Consider the following 17,649-nt stretch of genomic DNA (forward strand, 5'->3'; position numbering starts at 1 on the left):
TGACTCACTGGCGCCGTTAGTCCAACCCAAAAACTCAACTGTCCTGACTGTAGTTGATCCTAAAGAGGTCGATACAGACACGAATTTGACCCGTTTTTTACAAATCTGCACTAAAATGCCAAAAAAATAAGACCAGAGACAGAGACACATTTCTGTTTGTGATTTTGATTCTTTAAAAGTCTATGGAAGCTGCAGTTCACAGTCTGACCTGCAGGAGGAGCAGTTTCTGCAGATATTCCAGTTGAGATTTGACGGCAGAACAGTCGTCCACCAGCTCCTCCACGTCCACACCCAGATCAGGACACTTCACACTGACACACACAGAGAAACAGACACAGAGAGTTTAGATTTTACACTTTTGAAGAGGGAGAAAAAACAGAGGGATTTAACTCTTTCCCCCCCGGACGCCGACTAAGAACAACCCACAAATACAAAAGAAAACAGACTTCAACCAGTGGTTATAAAGGATTTTTACACTCATGAACTTTATTGTAACACAGACATATTTGTATCTCTGGAAACTTTAGACTCTGAACTCTTCATTTCTGGATGTTTATATGTGATTCATTCATTTACAGGTTTATAACAGCTCACTGAAAATGAGAGTTTACCTGGTCAGGTGCAAAATCAACAACAAAAACCTACATTCAGCATCTGATATCTGCAGGTTCTGAGAACTATATTCATAAACAAATGTAAAAAATATATTTGTCTAAGTATTTAAACAGATTTCATATCACCAAGTGTTCACCTGTTTTTACCTGTTGTTCACCTGTGTGCACCTAATTAGTTTTTTCCATTTAACTTATTCAACTCATTTATCTTATTATAATATAATAATATAATAATAAAACTCTTCCCCGTCAGTGTGTGTTCAGTATTTGTCATCTTGGTCACTTTCTCATGCACAGAGCTCCACATAAGTGTTTGTTTCTGTAGTGATTCTGTCAAACATCACATCTTGGAAAAAAAAAAAGACTGAAATATTTTAAAGGACTCGTCTGAGAAACATCCAGATTTTGGGGCAGTTTTGGTTCATAATCGAGTATAAAGTCCTGGATAGTTTGTTCAGATATTGCAGGACTCCACACAGACACATCTCATCTTCGTAAGATTCACTCTGTGAAAGTTCGTCGCTGTTTTCCACTTTATAATCAACTTCAACATCATTTTGAAATCTATAAAAGTCACTTTCTCTAAACTTATCCATAAAATACGTCTGCTCCTCATTATTTCCGCCATCTTTCCATTGCTCGCGTTTCGTGTTGTGTTTTTTCCAAAAGACAATCGTCACAACTTTGATTCACTTCGGAAAAAATCGGCGAAAACATATCCTTGAATCTTATTGGTCAGTCTAGTTTGGGTTGTAGTGGCCCCGACCAATCACAGCCTCTGTTTACATGTGAAAAACTGGACCCGTTTCTAATGGAGCGAAGGAGTTAAAAGACGTCATTAAGGAAACAAGGAGGTCGTCACGTGTCGTCTTCACGGGGAAAAGAGTTAAAGAGATTTTCCTTGTATTGTAAATGCAGAAAGGGCCTGTATAAAACTCTGTGGGAGATTCACGGTTTTTGAAAGAAACTTCCAAACTTCTGCTCCACAAATGTTTCTCCTTCTCGCTCTTTGTTTGGAATCAGCTCCACAAACTTAAACTCCTTTCAGCTGAAACGTTCTCGTCTTTGTGGTTGAATAACGGCTCCACTTTATGAAGCGAGAATCATTTGGATCATTTCAGTCCTGGAACTGCCAAATCTCTACTGAACTTTGAGGAGGTAACAACATTAGAACGAGACTTGAAGCTCACGGGGGTCAGTTTTGTGGAACATAAAACCTTTAATATCTTCACTGGTGAAATAAAAGTGGATTTTAAACACTGTGGTGAATAATATGAAGAAGTTAAAGAGAATAAAACGGCTCTGACCTGCTGAGGCACAGGTCCAGACTGAGCTCGGACTCCTTCCTCTTGCTCTGCTGCTCCTCGCTCACTTTGTCCGTGTGAAACTCACTGAAAACAAAACAAAAAAACACCGCAATAAAGCTTTAACTTCAGCCCCGAGCGCAGGTTTGATGTGCGGCCTGCAGATGGCGCCGTCCTCACCTGTCTGCGGTTCCCCAACACAGCTGCCTCCTCCTCCACTCGGCCATGTGGGTCCCTCCGTCTGAACCAAAGAGGAAACGAATTAATGCCAAACGGCAAAACAGATTCTCCTCGTGTCTGTGGTGGGAACTTTTGTCGCACGTTTAAAAATCGTTTCAGACAAAAAAAATCCTGTAGTGTGTGAAATCTGCCCGGGACCAGACCGGGACCGGACCGAGACCGGACCGGGACCAGACCGGGACCAGACCGAGACCGGGACCGGACCGGGACCGGACCGAGACCGGGACCGGGACTGGGACCAGGACCAGAGTAAAGTAGAGGAGGACAGAGTCTGGTGTGGTCCTGGTCTGTGGGTTTATTCTGGTCTGTGTCTTGTGTCTGTGTTTAATATCGTCTCGTTTCCCGCGGTAACAGTGAGTGTTTCCTCCATGTTGAGTCAAAGTTCTCGTTTGTCTCTGTTTTATTTGTCGCTGTCAGAACTCGGCCCCTGATTGGTTGATGTGACGCAAATATCCATAAAAAGTTCTAATTTTTCAACTTTGGTGAATATCGCGAGTCCCTCCCTTTTAAGAATTTGCACGTCAATGTCAGTTTCACAAATTCACGCTGCTCATTTCTCCTATTCGCATCATTTAAAACAGGTGAATCGCGTCGCCCTGTTTCACACTGCAGACATTTATTCACGAGTCAACGCGCCTTTACACAGAGTTAACATGTAAATCATTCACGTAGTTCGCACCACACAGGTCACACAGGTCACACAGGTCACACAGGTCACACAGGTCACACAGGTCACACAGGACACACAGGTCACACAGGTCACACAGGACACACAGGACACACACACAGGTCACACAGGTCACACACAGGTCACACAGGTCACACAGGACACACACACAGGTCACACAGGTCACACAGGTCACACAGGTCACACAGGTCACACAGGTCACACAGGTTCACACAGGTCACACCACAGGTCACACAGGTCACACACAGGACACACAGGACACACAGGTCACACAGGACACACAGGTCACACAGGTCACACAGGTCACACAGGTCACACAGGTCACACAGGTCACACAGGTCACACAGGTCACACAGGTCACACAGGTCACACAGGACACACAGGTCACACAGGTCACACAGGTCACACAGGTCACACAGGTCACACAGGACACACAGGTCACACAGGACACACAGGTCACACAGGACACACAGGTCACACAGGTCACACACACAGGACACACAGGTCACACAGGACACACAGGTCACACAGGACACACAGGACACACAGGACACACAGGTCACACAGGTCACACAGGTCACACAGGTCACACAGGACACACAGGACACACAGGACACACAGGACACCACAGGACACACAGGTCACACAGGTCACACAGGTCACACAGGTCACACAGGTCACACAGGACACACAGGTCACACAGGTCACACAGGTCACACAGGTCACACAGGACACACACACCACAGGTCACACAGGTCACACACAGGACACCACAGGACACACAGTCACACAGTCACACAGACACACAGTCACACAGGTCACACACAGGTCACACAGGACACACAGGTCACACAGGTCACACAGGTCACACAGGTCACACAGGTCACACAGGTCACAAGGTTCACACAGGACACACAGGTCACACAGGACACACACAGGTCACACACACAGGTCACACAGGTCACACAGGACACACACACAGGTCACACAGGTCACACAGGACACACAGGTCACAACAGGACACACACAGGTCACACAGGACACACAGGACACACAGGACACACAGGTCACACAGGTCACACAGGACACACAGGTCACACAGGTCACACAGGTCACACAGGTCACACAGGTCACACAGGTCACACAGGTCACACACACAGGTCACACAGGTCACACAGGTCACACAGGTCACACAGGTCACACAGGTCACACAGGACACACAGTGCATCATGTTTATTTCAGTATAAATATAAACCAGGGGGCACATTTCTAAACACAGATGAAGCAGATTCTGATCGAGGGCCACAGACTGATGATCAGAACAGGAATAATTGAAATCTGTGCAGGTTTAACACGTTCGCATGAACCATCAGACTTTATTCACGCTCAGATCCTTAAAACCAAACACTTAATATTAAATGAGTTTATCAAGGTAGATTTTCAAAAAACTTGCAGTAAAAATATATTTTTTTAAATGATTCAAGGTCATTTGGACCAATTCACCTGGAGGCCTGAGGGCCAAGAACAATTTGTCTGAGGGCTGCATTTGGCCCCCGGGCCATAGTTTGGACATGACTGATATAAATATATAAAGTATAATAAGTGAGTTGTACCACTGGTGAGCGAGTGCTCCTCAGGGAAATCCACGTCCAACATCAGGTCATCTTCATCCAGGTCACATGACTCCAGGTCGTTTAACGCGTCCTGACACAAAAAAGAAACAAGTTCAAATAAAAACACGAAGGAACAAACTCGATACAGATTCTGATATTATGATAATAATAAAATAACTCTTTTTTAAACATTATCATGTTGATTTTCCACGTTAAATGGTGCAACTTTCTATTCCCACGTGTTGTTTTATCTGTGAAATCACTCAGTGGTCCAGGTCTAAACCAGGTCTAAACCAGGTCTAAACCAGGTCTAAACCAGGTCTAAACCAGGTCTAAACCAGGTCTAAACCAGGTCTAAACCAGGTCTAAACCAGGTCTGGTCCAGGTCTGGTCCAGGTCTAAACCAGGTCTAAACCAGGTCTAAACCAGGTCTAAACCAGGTCTAAACCAGGTCTAAACCAGGTCTGGTCCAGGTCTGGTCCAGGTCCGTGGGCGTACACTAGTTCTAAACACATTCAGGAAAGATTCTGCTCTGTCTTTTTTAGTATCGATACCTGTGAAAAAAGAGGATCTGTTCTAGTTTTAATATCGTTTCGTGGGTGGTTTTCGATATGGTTTCGTGGGTGGTTTTCGATATGGTTTCGTGGGTGGTTTTCGATATGGTTTCGTGGGTGGTTTTCGATATGGTTTCGTGGGTGGTTTTCGATATGGTTTCGTGGGTGGTTTCGATATTTCTTTCAGCCCTGATGATCTCTGGGGATAAACGTCTGTGTGATTAAACTGACTCTTTCCAGAAGGTGTCGGGGTCACAGCGGGTGTAGAACAGAGTCACTGCTGAAGGGGAAACTGACGACGGAAACGAGGCCCAAAAATATTTCATTAAGTTCAGAAACAAGTCTGGGCAAGGTTCAGCGTTTAAAAACACATTCCACCTTTAACAGTAACGAAAAAACAAGCAGGTGTGGTTTAGGTCTATTTTAGTCCTGGGTTGGGTCTAGTTTAGACCTGGTTTAGTCCTCGTTTAGACCTGGTTTAGACCTGGTTTTGACCTGGTTTAGACCTGGTTAAATCCTGGTTTATTCCTAATTTAAGTCTTTGTTTAGTCCTGGTTAAGTACTGGTTGAGTGCAGGTTTAGTCTTGGTTTAGACCTGGTTTAGACCTGGTTTATATCTGGTTTAGATCTGGTTGAAGTTGTTGTTAAGTCCTGGTTTGTTCCTGATTTAAGTCTTTGTTTAGTCCTGGTTTAGTCCCATTTCGGTCCTGGTTCGGTCCTGGTTTAGTCCCGGTTTAGTCCCGGTTTAGTCCCGGTTTAGTCCTGGTTCAGTCCTGTTTTAGTCCTGGTTCGGTCCTGGTTCGGTCCTGGTTCAGTCCCGGTTCGGTCCTGGTTCAGTCCCGGTTCGGTCCTGGTTCAGTCCTGGTTCAGTCCTGGTTCGGTCCTGGTTTAGTCCCGGTTCAGTCCTGGTTCAGTCCCGGTTTAGTCCCGGTTCAGTCCTGGTTCAGTCCTGGTTTAGTCCTGGTTCAGTCCCGGTTCAGTCCCGGTTTAGTCCTGGTTCAGTCCCGGTTCAGTCCTGGTTTAGTCCTGGTTCAGTCCCGGTTCGGTCCTGGTTTAGTCCTGGTTCAGTCCCGGTTTAGTCCTGGTTTGGTCCTGGTTCGGTCCTGGTTCGGTCCTGGTTTAGTCCCGGTTCAGTCCTGGTTCAGTCCCGGTTCAGTCCTGGTTCAGTCCCGGTTTAGTCCTGGTTTAGTCCTGGTTTGGTCCCGGTCTGGTCCTGTTTTAGTCCTGGTTCAGTCCCGGTTCAGTCCTGGTTCAGTCCTGGTTCAGTCCGGTTCAGTCCCGGTTCAGTCCTGGTTCGGTCCCGGTTCAGTCCTGGTTCAGTCCCGGTTCAGTCTTGGTTCAGTCCTGGTTTAGTCCTGGTTTAGTCCCGGTTTAGTCCTGGTTTAGTCCTGGTTTCTGACTCTTACGAGGCTGCTGATGTCCGAGTGCAGACTTCCCACGTGGAGCGAGTCGGTCCGGTCTAGTCTCGGTTTGGTCTGGACCTGGTTTTGGTGGAGTCCAGAGTTGGTCCGGGCCGAGACCTGGTCCGGGGACTGAGCCGGGATGGGGACGGCGCCCCCTAGAGGCTCCACCTCCTCGTCCCAGAGAAAGGTTCCCCCAGAGCCACAGCTGTCGGACGGAGACAGGTCCAGAGAAGAGCCGCACTGGAGAGAAAAACCAGACGTTCAGAAACTCAGGATTTTAATTTAACGTCACGTTTATGCGATGACAGAACAGAAAACACAAAAGCAGCGTCACGTCTTTTTTTATTCCACGTTTAGACGAGTGTTTTTATTAGGATCTGCTGCACGCGGTGACGCAAAAGTGTGTGGAACTGGATTGTGTTTACATGTCAGGCTGTTTTAGTCCTGGTTTAGTCCTGGTTTAGTCCTGGTTTAGTCCTGGTTTAGTCCTGTTTTAGTCCTGGTTTAGTCCTGGTTTAGTCCTGGTTTAGTCCTGGTTTAGTCCTGGTTTAGTCCTGGTTTAGTCCTGTTATAGTCCTGTTATAGTCCTGTTATAGTCCTATTATAGTCTCTGGTTTAGTCCTGGTTTAGTCTCTGGTTTGGTCCCGGTTTAGTCCCGGTTTAGTCCCGGTTTAGTCCCGGTTTAGTCCTGTTATAGTCCTGTTATAGTCCTGTTAGTCCTGGTTTAGTCCTGTTTAGTCCTGGTTTAGTCCTGTTTAGTTTTTAGTCCTGTTTAGTCCTTTTAGTCCTGTTTAGTCCTGGTAGTCCTGGTTTAGTCCTGGTTTAGTCCTGTTTAGTCCTGTTAGTTTTTAGTCCTGGTTTAGTCCTGGTTTAGTCCTGGTTTAGTCCGGTTTAGTCTGTTTAGTCCTGGTTTAGTCCTGGTTTAGTCCTGGTTTAGTCCTGTTATAGTCCTGTTATAGTCCTGGTTTAGTCCTGGTTTAGTCCTGGTTTAGTCCTGGTTTAGTCCTGTTATAGTCCTGGTTTAGTCTCTGGTTTAGTCCTGGTTTAGTCCTGTTAGTCCTGTTATAGTCCTGGTTTAGTCCTGGTTTAGTCTCTGGTTTAGTCCTGGTTTAGTCCTGTTTTAGTCCTGTTATAGTCCTGGTTTAGTCTCTGGTTTAGTCCTGGTTTAGTCCTGTTATAGTCCTGTTATAGTCCTGGTTTAGTCTCTGGTTTAGTCTCTGGTTTAGTCCTGGTTTAGTCCTGGTTTAGTCCTGGTTTAGTCCCGGTTTAGTCCTGACCGTAGACTCTGACGTTATTTGTGTAAATTAAAAACACAGAGGAGCATTTCGGGCCTGACCTGATGACATCATGAGGTGTAACGTCGTGTCGTGTCGTGTCGTGAGTCAGTGTGAGCGGAAAGTGAAGGACACGGTGTGAAAGTCAAGTCATTATCTCAGACTCGTCCGTGTGTCAGACTGAAGGAGCGTCTCACTGAAACTGAACCTTCCTCAAACGTGACTCACGACGACGACTCACCACACTGTGATGTCATCAGGGGAGATTAAGATTTTAAGAGTGAACGAGCCTGTGCAGGACGATTAAATAAAACCCAAGAGGTGAAGAAATTGGTCAAAATAAAATGTTAAAACCAGTTAAACCAGACGTATGACACCTGTGTGAGGCCGAGATTTATAATCTGTCAATCTTTCTGTTAGAATCTGGGAGTTTTAAATCACAATATTACAGAAGCCGAGAGGGTCACAACAAACACAAACACCACAACAAACACAACAAACAAACACAAACACCACAACAAACACAAACACCACAACAAATACAAACACCACAACAAACACAAACACCACAACAAAACACAACACACAACAAACAACAAACACAACACCACAACACAAACACAAACAAACACAACAACACAAACACACAAAAACACACAAACACAAACAACACAAACAAACACCACAACAAATACAAAAGCCACAACAAACACAAACAACACAACAAACACAAACACCACAACAAACACAAACACCACAACAAACACAAACACCACAACAACAAACACAAACACACAAACACCACAACAAATACAAACACCACAACAAATACAAACACACAACACACAACACACAAACACCACAACAAACACAAACAAACACAAACACCACAACAAACACAAACACCACAACAAACACACCAAACACACAAACACAACAAAACAAGCCACAACACAAACACAAACAACAAAAAGCCACAACGGAAATGACCATGGGACTCTATTTTAATGCAAACGCTGCAACATATACAAAAGCCACAACACAAATGCAAATGCCACAACACATTAAAAAGCCACAACAGAAGTGACCGCGGGACTCTATTTTCCGTCGGACCGATCAAGCGTCAAGTGAAGAAGAAGAACTACAACATGAAAAGTAAAGGAACGGAGAAGTTGGAAAAGTAAGTAAAAGTAATTTATTGTTTTATTGTTATTTGTTTCACGTTGTAGTTCTTCTTCTTCACTTGCCGCTTGATCGGTCCGTCAGAAAATAGAGTCCCAGTGTCCCGTGGACATTTCTGTTGTGGCTTTTTTGTTGTGTTTGTGCTTTTTTTGTTGTGTTGTGATTTTTTTTGTTGTGTTGTGACTTTTTTTGTTGTTGTTGTGCTTTTTGTTGTGTTGTGGCTTTTTATGGTGTTGTGTTTGTGCTTTTTTGTTGTGTTGTGGCTTTTTTGGTTGTGTTGTGGCTTTTTGTTGTGTTGTGACTTTTTTGTGTGTGGCTTTTTTGTGTTGTGGCTTTTTTATGTGTTGTGGCTTTTTTATGTGTTGTGGCTTTTTTATGTGTTGTGGCTTTTTGTTAATGTGTTGTGGCTTTCTGTTGTGTTGCGGCGTTTGCGTTCCTTGTGACCCTCTCGGCCTCTGTACAATATTGATCTAAATTTACGACTTAATAAAAGAAACAAAAGCGCCGACTTCCAGGAGCAGCAGCACTTTCCTTTTCATGTGGTTTTATTCTGATTCTGTGAGTGTTTCTCTGTGTCTGTGAGGAAAATAAACCCTCAGACTCTGACCTGACTGTGACTCGACCTCCTCCGACGACCAAGTCTCCGCAGAGGATGATCCCTGTCTGCAGCACAAACACAGACGAGAAGGTCACAGGAGGAGAAGAGGACTGAACCAGGTCTAAAACAGGACTAAAACAGGACTAAAACAGGACTAAACCAGGACTAACTTAGGTCTAAACCAGGACTGAACCAGAACTAGACCGGGACTGAACCCAGGGACTAAACCAGGGACTAAACCAGGAATGGACCAGGATCTAAACCAGGATCTAAAAGCTTAGACCAGGTACTAAACAAAGACTAAACCAGGACTAAAACATTGACTAAACCAGGTCTAACCCAGGACCAAACTGGGACTGAATCAGGACTGAATTGGGACCAAACCAGGAATGAACCCTGGGACTAAACCAGGACTAAACTAAAAGTTTAGACCAGGTATAAGACATGAAACTAAACCGGACTAAAACTGGACTAAAACTGGACCAAATTTGGATCTATAACAAAGACTGACTAACTAAACTAAACAAGACTAACCTGGGACTAAACCAGAGTTAAACCAGGACTAAGCCAAGACTAAACCCAGGTCTAAACCAGGACTTAAACCAGGTCTAAACCACAGAGCAGAGGGTCAGAGGGTCAGAGGGTCAGGGGTCGGAGGGTCGGAGGGTCGGAGGGTCGGAGGGTCGGAGGGTCAGAGGGTCAGAGGGTCAGAGGGTCAGGGGGTCAGAGGGTCAGAGGGTCGGAGGGTCAGAGGGTCAGAGGGTCAGGGGGTCAGGGGGTCAGGGGGTCAGAGGGTCAGAGGGTCGGGGGTCAGGAGGGTCAGAGGGTCAGGGGGTCAGGGGGTCAGAGGGGTCAGAGGGTCAGGGGGGTCAGGAGGGTCGGGGGGTCGGAGTCAGGGGGTCAGGGGGTCAGAGGGTCAGAGGGTCAGGAGGGTCAGGGGGTCAGGAGGGTCGGAGGGTCAGGGGTCAGGGTCAGAGGTCGGAGGGTCAGAGGTCAGGGTCAGGGGTCAGGGGGTCAGGGGTCAGGGTCAGGGTCAGGGGTCAGGGTCGGAGGGTCAGGGTCAGGGTCAGGGTCAGGGGGGGTCAGGGGTCGAGGTCAGGGGTCAGGGTCGAGGGTCAGGGTCAGGGGGTCAGAGGGTCGGGGGTCAGGGGGTCAGAGGGTCAGGGGGTCAGGGGTCAGGGGTCAGGGTCGGAGGGTCAGGGGGTCAGGGTCAGAGGGTCAGGGTCAGAGGGTCAGGGTCAGGGGTCGGAGGGTCGGAGGGTCAGGGGGTCAGGGGGTCAGGGGGTCGGAGGGTCAGAGGTCGGAGTCAGGGGTCAGGGGGTCGGAGGGTCAGGGTCGGAGGGTCAGGGTCGGAGGGTCAGGGTCGGAGGGTCAGAGGGTCGGAGGGTCAGGGGTCAGGGTCAGGGGGGGGTCGGAGGGTCAGAGGGTCAGGGGGTCAGGGTCAGGGGGTCAGAGGGTCAGGGGTCGGAGGGTCAGGGGGGTCGGAGGTCAGAGGGTCGGAGGGTCGGAGGGTCAGGGGGTCGGAGGGTCAGGGGGTCGGAGGGTCGGAGGGGTCGGAGGTCAGGGGTCAGAGGGTCAGGGGGTCGGAGGGTCAGAGGGTCAGAGGGTCAGGGGCAGGGTCAGGGTCAGGGTCAGAGGGTCAGGGTCAGGGGGTCAGGGTCAGGAGGGTCAGAGGGTCAGGGGGTCAGGGGTCAGGGGGTCAGGGTCAGGGGGTCAGGGGTCAGAGGAGAGGGTCAGGGGGTCAGAGGGTCAGAGGGTCAGAGGGTCAGAGGGTCAGAGGGTCAGGGGGTCAGGGGGTCAGGGGAGCGGGTGGAGAAAAGCTCTGACCTCCGGCGAGTCTGATGTGATTCCAGTCCAGCCCGTCGTCGAGGAAACACAGCTCCGTTGCCGTGGAGACGCCGTTGACGACCACCCTGTCTTCGTCGTCGTGGAAACGGGACCGGTCCAGACCCGAGTCCTCGTCGTCGTTCTGAGCGCACGAGGTCAGCAGCATCCCCACTCCTCCGTTACCTGCCAGAGGAAAAAACACAAACGGACTGCTGTAGAAAATGTTCCACCGTACGGCTTTAAACTTTCGCTTTTTTAAATCTATCTCCACAGAAAAGAAGAAGATACAAGTCAGATCTGTGGACAGGTGACCCTGCGATGGTGTAATTTATGTTTTTCACGGAACTTTGGAGCAATAAAAACATTTGTAAGTGAAAAAAATCCAAGAAAGAAAAGTTTAAAGACGGACTAAGGAACATTCCTGTAAGCTTCAACATTACCATAGAAACAAACCAGAAGACGACAGAGTAAACTTTAAATATCAGGTTAAACATGAGAATAAACCAGGACTAAACCGGTCTAAACTTGGATCCTGACACACACACGGGGGGGGGCCTGACACACACGGGGGGGGCCTGACACACACGGGGGGGGGCCTGACACACACACGGGGGGGGGGCTGACACACACCCAGGTTGTCGAAGTCGTCCATGTACTCTTGACTCGTGTCGTGATGATCCAGGGACGAGGTGGACGACAGGGACATGTCCTCCAGAGTCTCCCCCAACATCGACATCTCGTTCTGGGATCCGAGCTCCGACGAGGGGCCCCTGCAGTCTGGAGCCTCCGGAGAACTGCCTGAAAACACAGAACAGACCTGGTTTAGTCCTGGTTTAGTCCTGGTTTAGTCCTGGTTTAGACCTGGTTTAGACCTGGTTTAGTCCTGGTTTAGTCCTGGTTTAGACCTGGTTTAGTCCTGGTTTAGATCTTGGTGAAGTCTTCTTTGGTCCAAGTTTAGTCCTAGTTTGGTCCTAGTTTAATCCACAATTTAGTCCAGTTTTAGTCTTGGCTTAGTTTCATGTCTTATACCTGGTTTAAGCTTTGGTTCAGTCCTGGTTTCGATCCTGGTTTCGATTCTGGGCTAGATCCTGGTCTAGATATTGGTCTAGATACTGGTTCAATCCAAGTCTAGTCCTGATCCAGTCCTGCTTTAGTCTCTGGTTTCAGTCCTGGTTTAGTTCCTTGTTTAGATCCTGGTTTATCTTGGTTCAGTTCTGGTCCAGTCCTGGTTCAGTCCTGTGTTAGTCTCTGGTTCCGTCCCTGGTTTAGTCCTGGTTTAGTCCTGGTTTAGTCCTGGTTTAGTCCTGGTTTAGTCCTGGTTTAGTCCTGGTTCAGTCCTGGTTCAGTCCCTGGTTCAGTCCTGGTTTAGTCCTGGTTTAGTCCTGGTTCAGTCCCTGGTTTAGTTCTGGTTCAGTCCCTGGTTTAGTCCTGGTTCAGTCCCTGGTTTAGTCCTGGTTCAGTCCTGGTTTAGTCCTGGTTCAGTCCTGGTTCAGTCCTGGTTTAGTCCTGGTTCAGATCCCGTTGTACCTGGATCCGACGGCGTCTCGACAGAATCCCTCCTCTGGTTCCGTTTGGATTCGTTCTGGACTCTGATCGGTCCGGCCTCTTTGAAAACCGCCGCTCTTATTTTGAAAGTCCCTCCTCCGTTTTGTCTCGGCACCAGCGGCTTCTTCACCATCGCCGCCGGCAAAACGGACGCCGCCGCCGCCGCCGCCGCGCTTCCCGTTTTCCTCTCCGCCCTGTTGGTGGAGTACGCTCTGCTTTTCCCCGCCGGACTGGCAGCGGTGGGCGACGACTGCCTCTGCACCTGCGTCAAACTCCTCGATCGGACTTTATCCCTCGTCGTCAGCTTCCCGTTTTGCGCCGCTCCGATGCTGTCGCTGGAATGGGACCTCTCCGCCACCGGTTTCTTCACTCCCAACGGCGACGCGCTTTGCGATTTCGTTAAACTTCCGCTGTTTTGCTTTTTCGCCAAACAATTCAGCGTCGATTTCTGCGTCACTTTTGCGATTCCTGATTTGGGAATAACTTTCGGGGTTGAAACAGCGTTGGGATTCAAAACTCGAGTCTTTCCGGTGAAACCATTCGGCGATTTCTTACAGTTGCCGTTCTTCCCGGGCTTGTATTCGAAGTCGGCGGTCGCGTCTTCCACGTTTTCCTTCCTCCATTTCGCGGAGAAGTTGGTCGGCGCTCGTATGAAGCCGTTCTGTCTGGCGTTGGCGTTGATCGGGTTGGGTTTTGCGAGCAGGTTGTGGTAGAATCCGTTGCTGAGGCGGTTCGTCGTCGTCGTCGAGTGACCGCCGTTTACGGACGCGGCCTGGCCCATGTCGGCGTTGGCGGCGGTCGCGGGGGGGTTACCGGAGGAGTTCTTGGGGGTCAGCCCCGGTTTCGTGAGCCGCGACGGGGATGCGGTGAACTTGGGCAGCCTAGACACCGGAGCGGTCGTCATGACGGCGGTCGGCATGGCGACGGGAGGCGGGGCAGACATCAGGCCCCGCCCTCCTCAACATGGAGGCCGCGATGGAGAGAATCTGCAGAGACAAGAAGAAGAAAAGAACAGGTGAGTGTCGTGGCGTTTAGTTGGGATTTATCCAAATTCCTCTGTACGATATTTTCACGATATGTCACGGTACGATATTTACTGCGATATTTTGAAGAAACAGAAACAGAATTGTGAATATATTACGTTTTCTTTAAAATGTCTTGACAAGCCTTTGGTTCTGTCATAAAAGAACGAGTTAAGATCTAAAAGTGCTTCATAAGTCATTTGATTGGGCTGAAACAGAGCAGAGGATCATGGGAAATGTAGTTCTGTCTGTTTTTAGCTGTTGCTGCACCAAAACAATGAATTTAAGCAAAGAGACTTGTGTTTCGATTTATTGTGACGGTCCACGATTTTATTGACAGTCTGACGATACGATAACGTAAAACTTTATAAAGATTTGATCAGGTCTGGGGTTAAAAAGGCCACAGCTCTGGTGTTTTGTTTCATTCACATGTTTAACTCACAAACCTGCAGGTTTAGGCTGAGCTCTTCTCTGTTCCACCTTGTGATGTCATGTGGTGATTAGGGCCCCACCCATATATCGCTGGGTGATATTATGGGTCGATATGGGCACTTGGAGACGTATCGGTTCGTCCACGTGGGCAGGTTTTCCCTCGTTATAAATCTTACACTTTATATTACGTCTATTTAATCCAATTTACAGACAGATAAACGTCCCAGTACCTGGAGCCACAGCAGTATTTATCACAGGAGGCATTTGTCTGTGTCCAGTGTTGGAGTAACTACATGTACCAGAGTAATCAGAGTACAGATGATGAGTAACTGTATTCAGTTACAGTTACTTTGTTGAAATAAATGGATTACACAGCAATATCTCCCTGTTTTCACATTTTTATTTTATTTTATTTTTTTTGGTAATTCCACTCACTGCTGGAAACTAAACTAGGACTAAAACCAGGTCTAAACCAGGTCTAAACCAGGTCTAAAACAGGATTTAAACAGGACTAAACCAGGATCTAAACCAGGTCTAAACTAGATCTAAACCAGGTCTAAACTAGATCTAAACCAGGTCTAAACCAGGACTAAAACAGGATTTAACAGGACTAAACCAGGACTAAACCAGGTCTAAACCAGGTCTAAACCAGGACTAAACCCTGCTGTGTGGACGTGTCTCCTCATCTTCTATCAATAATATTTTTAATACAGTTAAATTTCCTCGTCTTTGTTTCTCTACAGCAAATCAAGTAATCCAAAGTAATCAGATTACATTACTCACTTTAAGTAATTTAATGGATTCTGTTACAAACTACATTTTGGTGAGTGTAATCTGTAATCTGTAGGGGATTACATTTTAAAAGTAAACCTTCCCAACACTGTTTGTCGTACTGCCCCTGAACGCACCACTGCTGCTGTTTCATCTCAGACTCTGACCAACACTTTTTTACAGTTTTATGTCCCACATTAAACATTATTTCCCTCCGTCTTTTTGGGACAATATTTTCACAGACGAGGAGCAGGCGCAGTCCACAGGGAGGAGACACCTGCTCTCTGGTTTAGACCTGGTCTAGTCCTAGTTTAGTCCTGGTTTACCCTGGTTTTAGTTCCTGGTTTTTTCCTGGTTTAGTCCTAGGGTTTAAGACCTGGTTTAGACCTGGTTTAGTCCTGGTTTACATCCTGGTTCAGTCCTGGTTAAGTCCTGGTTTAGACCTGGTTCCTGGTTTAGTCCTGGTTTAGTTTTTGAAGTCCTCATTCCTGGTTTTTAATCACTGATCCTCTCGACTGAACTAAAGGTAAAAGGAGCTGTTCACGTGAAAACTACCACTTCATGACATCACAAGGTGGAATGACTGGAGTTTTGGAGATGTAGACAGACTAATAATAAAGAGTCACTCAAACACGTGAATGAAACAAACCCGTGTGCAGGTCTGACTGTGTTTGAGGATGAAACATTAGAACACGACTCAAAGTTCACAGTCACTTTGGTTTTGTTTTCTGTTCTTAGTTAAAGTGTCACTTTTTATCAGTGTTATTTATCATTAACATCGTTACATAACAAAAGCGACAGGAGCGTCTGCGCTGACAGGTGAGTGTGAGAGCACCTGTCAGTCACACAGAACAAACACAGGGTCTGAGTGAAGCAGACGCTCCCCGAAAGAACCACAAAACACAAAACACACACCCAGACCACAACACAAGAACACAGGACTATACAAGGAACACCTGGTCTAGTCCTGGTCTAGACCTGGTTTAGACCTGGTCCAGACCTGGTTCAGACTCTTTCACTCAGACTGGAACAATTAACCACACAACAATACAACATTTTATATCGGAGAATCCGCAAGTCTAGTCCTGGTCCAGTTCTGGTGTAGTCCTGGTCTAGTCCTAGTCTAGTCTCAGTTTAGTCATCTTTCAGTCATGATTCAGTCCAGGTCCAGTCCTGTTTTAGTCCTGGTCTAGTCCTGGTCTAGTCTCTGCCCTGTAAATGACCCCTCCCTTGGCAAACTGCACCAAAGTCTGAGTAAAAACTGGATTTTCCTCCTCTGGTCTGGACTTTGAACACTTTCTCACGATCACACACGAGAGAGAAAAGAGACGAGAGACGAGAGGGCGGACACGGAACCACTCCCAGACCACACCTGTCTGCACCTGTCTGCACCTGTCTGCACCTGCTGCTCCTGCCTGCACCTGTCTGCTCCTGTCCTGCACCTTTTAACTCATCAAACCTCAAACACAGATGAAGCATTTCCAGTGATATTTTAAAATGCTTAAAGTTTATTTCATTGTTTTTCTGAACTAAAGTGACTGTTTTTCATGATCATATTTTTACAATTATTTTTGCTTTGCTTAATTTAATAAAAATTACTTAAAATCTGATGCAAAGTCTGGATAAACACTCTGTTCTTAAAGGTTTTAACGTGGCCCGGAGCTCAGGACGAACCCGCAGCTCTTTTCTCACATAATTTTAGTTTGAGATTTCGACATCAGATATTTTTGGGACAATTATTTTTCCGTGTTTTTTTCCTTTTATGTGAATTTCACGGTCTCGATCACATTTTAATTTGCAGATATGGGCGGACAGTGCGGTGCTCTGGTGTAACGTCCTGAAATGTCCCCGGGAGCCGCCGTAGCTCGTCACGAGAAGCTTTTATCAGACAAACGAACAGAAGCGCTTCATTCGTTCAAACGGGAGCAGAGACGTGTGATTGTGGTGAAAGGATCATCTGAACGAGCCGCGAGGAAAACTTATGTAACGGCAAAGAAAACAAACTATTACACATTTAGACTTTAGCCCCGGGTCAGTCAAGACTGAGTTTAGTCCTAGACTGGTTCAGTCCTGGTTTAGACCTGGTTTAGACCTGGTTCAGTCCTGGTTCAGTCTCGGTTTAGACCTGGTTCAGTCCCGGTTTAGACCTGGTTCAGTCCCGGTTTAGACCTGGTTTAGACCCGGTTTAGACCTGGTTTAGACCCGGTTTAGTCCTGGTTTAGACTTGGTTCAGTCCTGGTTCAGTCCTGGTTTAGTCCTGGTTCAGTCCTGGTTTAGTCCTGGTTTAGACCTGGTTTAGACCTGGTTCAGTCCTGGTTCAGTCCTGGTTTAGTCCTGGTTCAGTCCTGGTTTAGTCCTGGTTCAGTCCTGGTTTAGTCCTGGTTTAGACCTGGTTTAGTCCTGGTTCAGACCTGGTTCAGTCCTGGTTTAGTCCTGGTTCAGTCCTGGTTTAGTCCTGGTTTAGACCTGGTTTAGTCCTGGTTTAGTCCTGGTTTAGTCCTGGTTCAGTCCTGGTTCAGTCCTGGTTTAGACCTGGTTCAGTGCTGGTTTAGACCTGGTTCAGTCCCGGTTTAGACCCGGTT

General features: G+C 47.3%; 1 protein-coding gene across 1 annotated transcript in view; it reads right to left on the reverse strand.

Moving 5' to 3' along the window:
- The window catches only part of LOC110171950 (serine-rich coiled-coil domain-containing protein 2-like), a 61,768-nt gene that overhangs the window by 20,108 nt on the left and 24,011 nt on the right, over positions 1-17,649 (reverse strand). The window contains exons 2-10 of the mRNA XM_055149937.1: positions 12,825-13,828; positions 11,928-12,095; positions 11,298-11,480; positions 9,480-9,535; positions 6,420-6,656; positions 4,460-4,550; positions 2,099-2,159; positions 1,922-2,005; positions 209-311 (exon numbers count right to left, since the gene is read on the reverse strand). Of these exons, the coding sequence (XP_055005912.1) occupies positions 209-311; positions 1,922-2,005; positions 2,099-2,159; positions 4,460-4,550; positions 6,420-6,656; positions 9,480-9,535; positions 11,298-11,480; positions 11,928-12,095; positions 12,825-13,785 (1,944 nt within the window). The 5' untranslated portion in view covers positions 13,786-13,828. The remainder of the gene's footprint in view (positions 1-208; positions 312-1,921; positions 2,006-2,098; positions 2,160-4,459; positions 4,551-6,419; positions 6,657-9,479; positions 9,536-11,297; positions 11,481-11,927; positions 12,096-12,824; positions 13,829-17,649) is intronic.

This window comes from Boleophthalmus pectinirostris, unplaced genomic scaffold, assembly GCF_026225935.1.
Source record: "Boleophthalmus pectinirostris isolate CB_2022bp ecotype Guang Dong unplaced genomic scaffold, ASM2622593v1 HiC_scaffold_14, whole genome shotgun sequence".
Classification (NCBI taxonomy): Eukaryota; Metazoa; Chordata; class Actinopteri; order Gobiiformes; family Gobiidae; genus Boleophthalmus; species Boleophthalmus pectinirostris.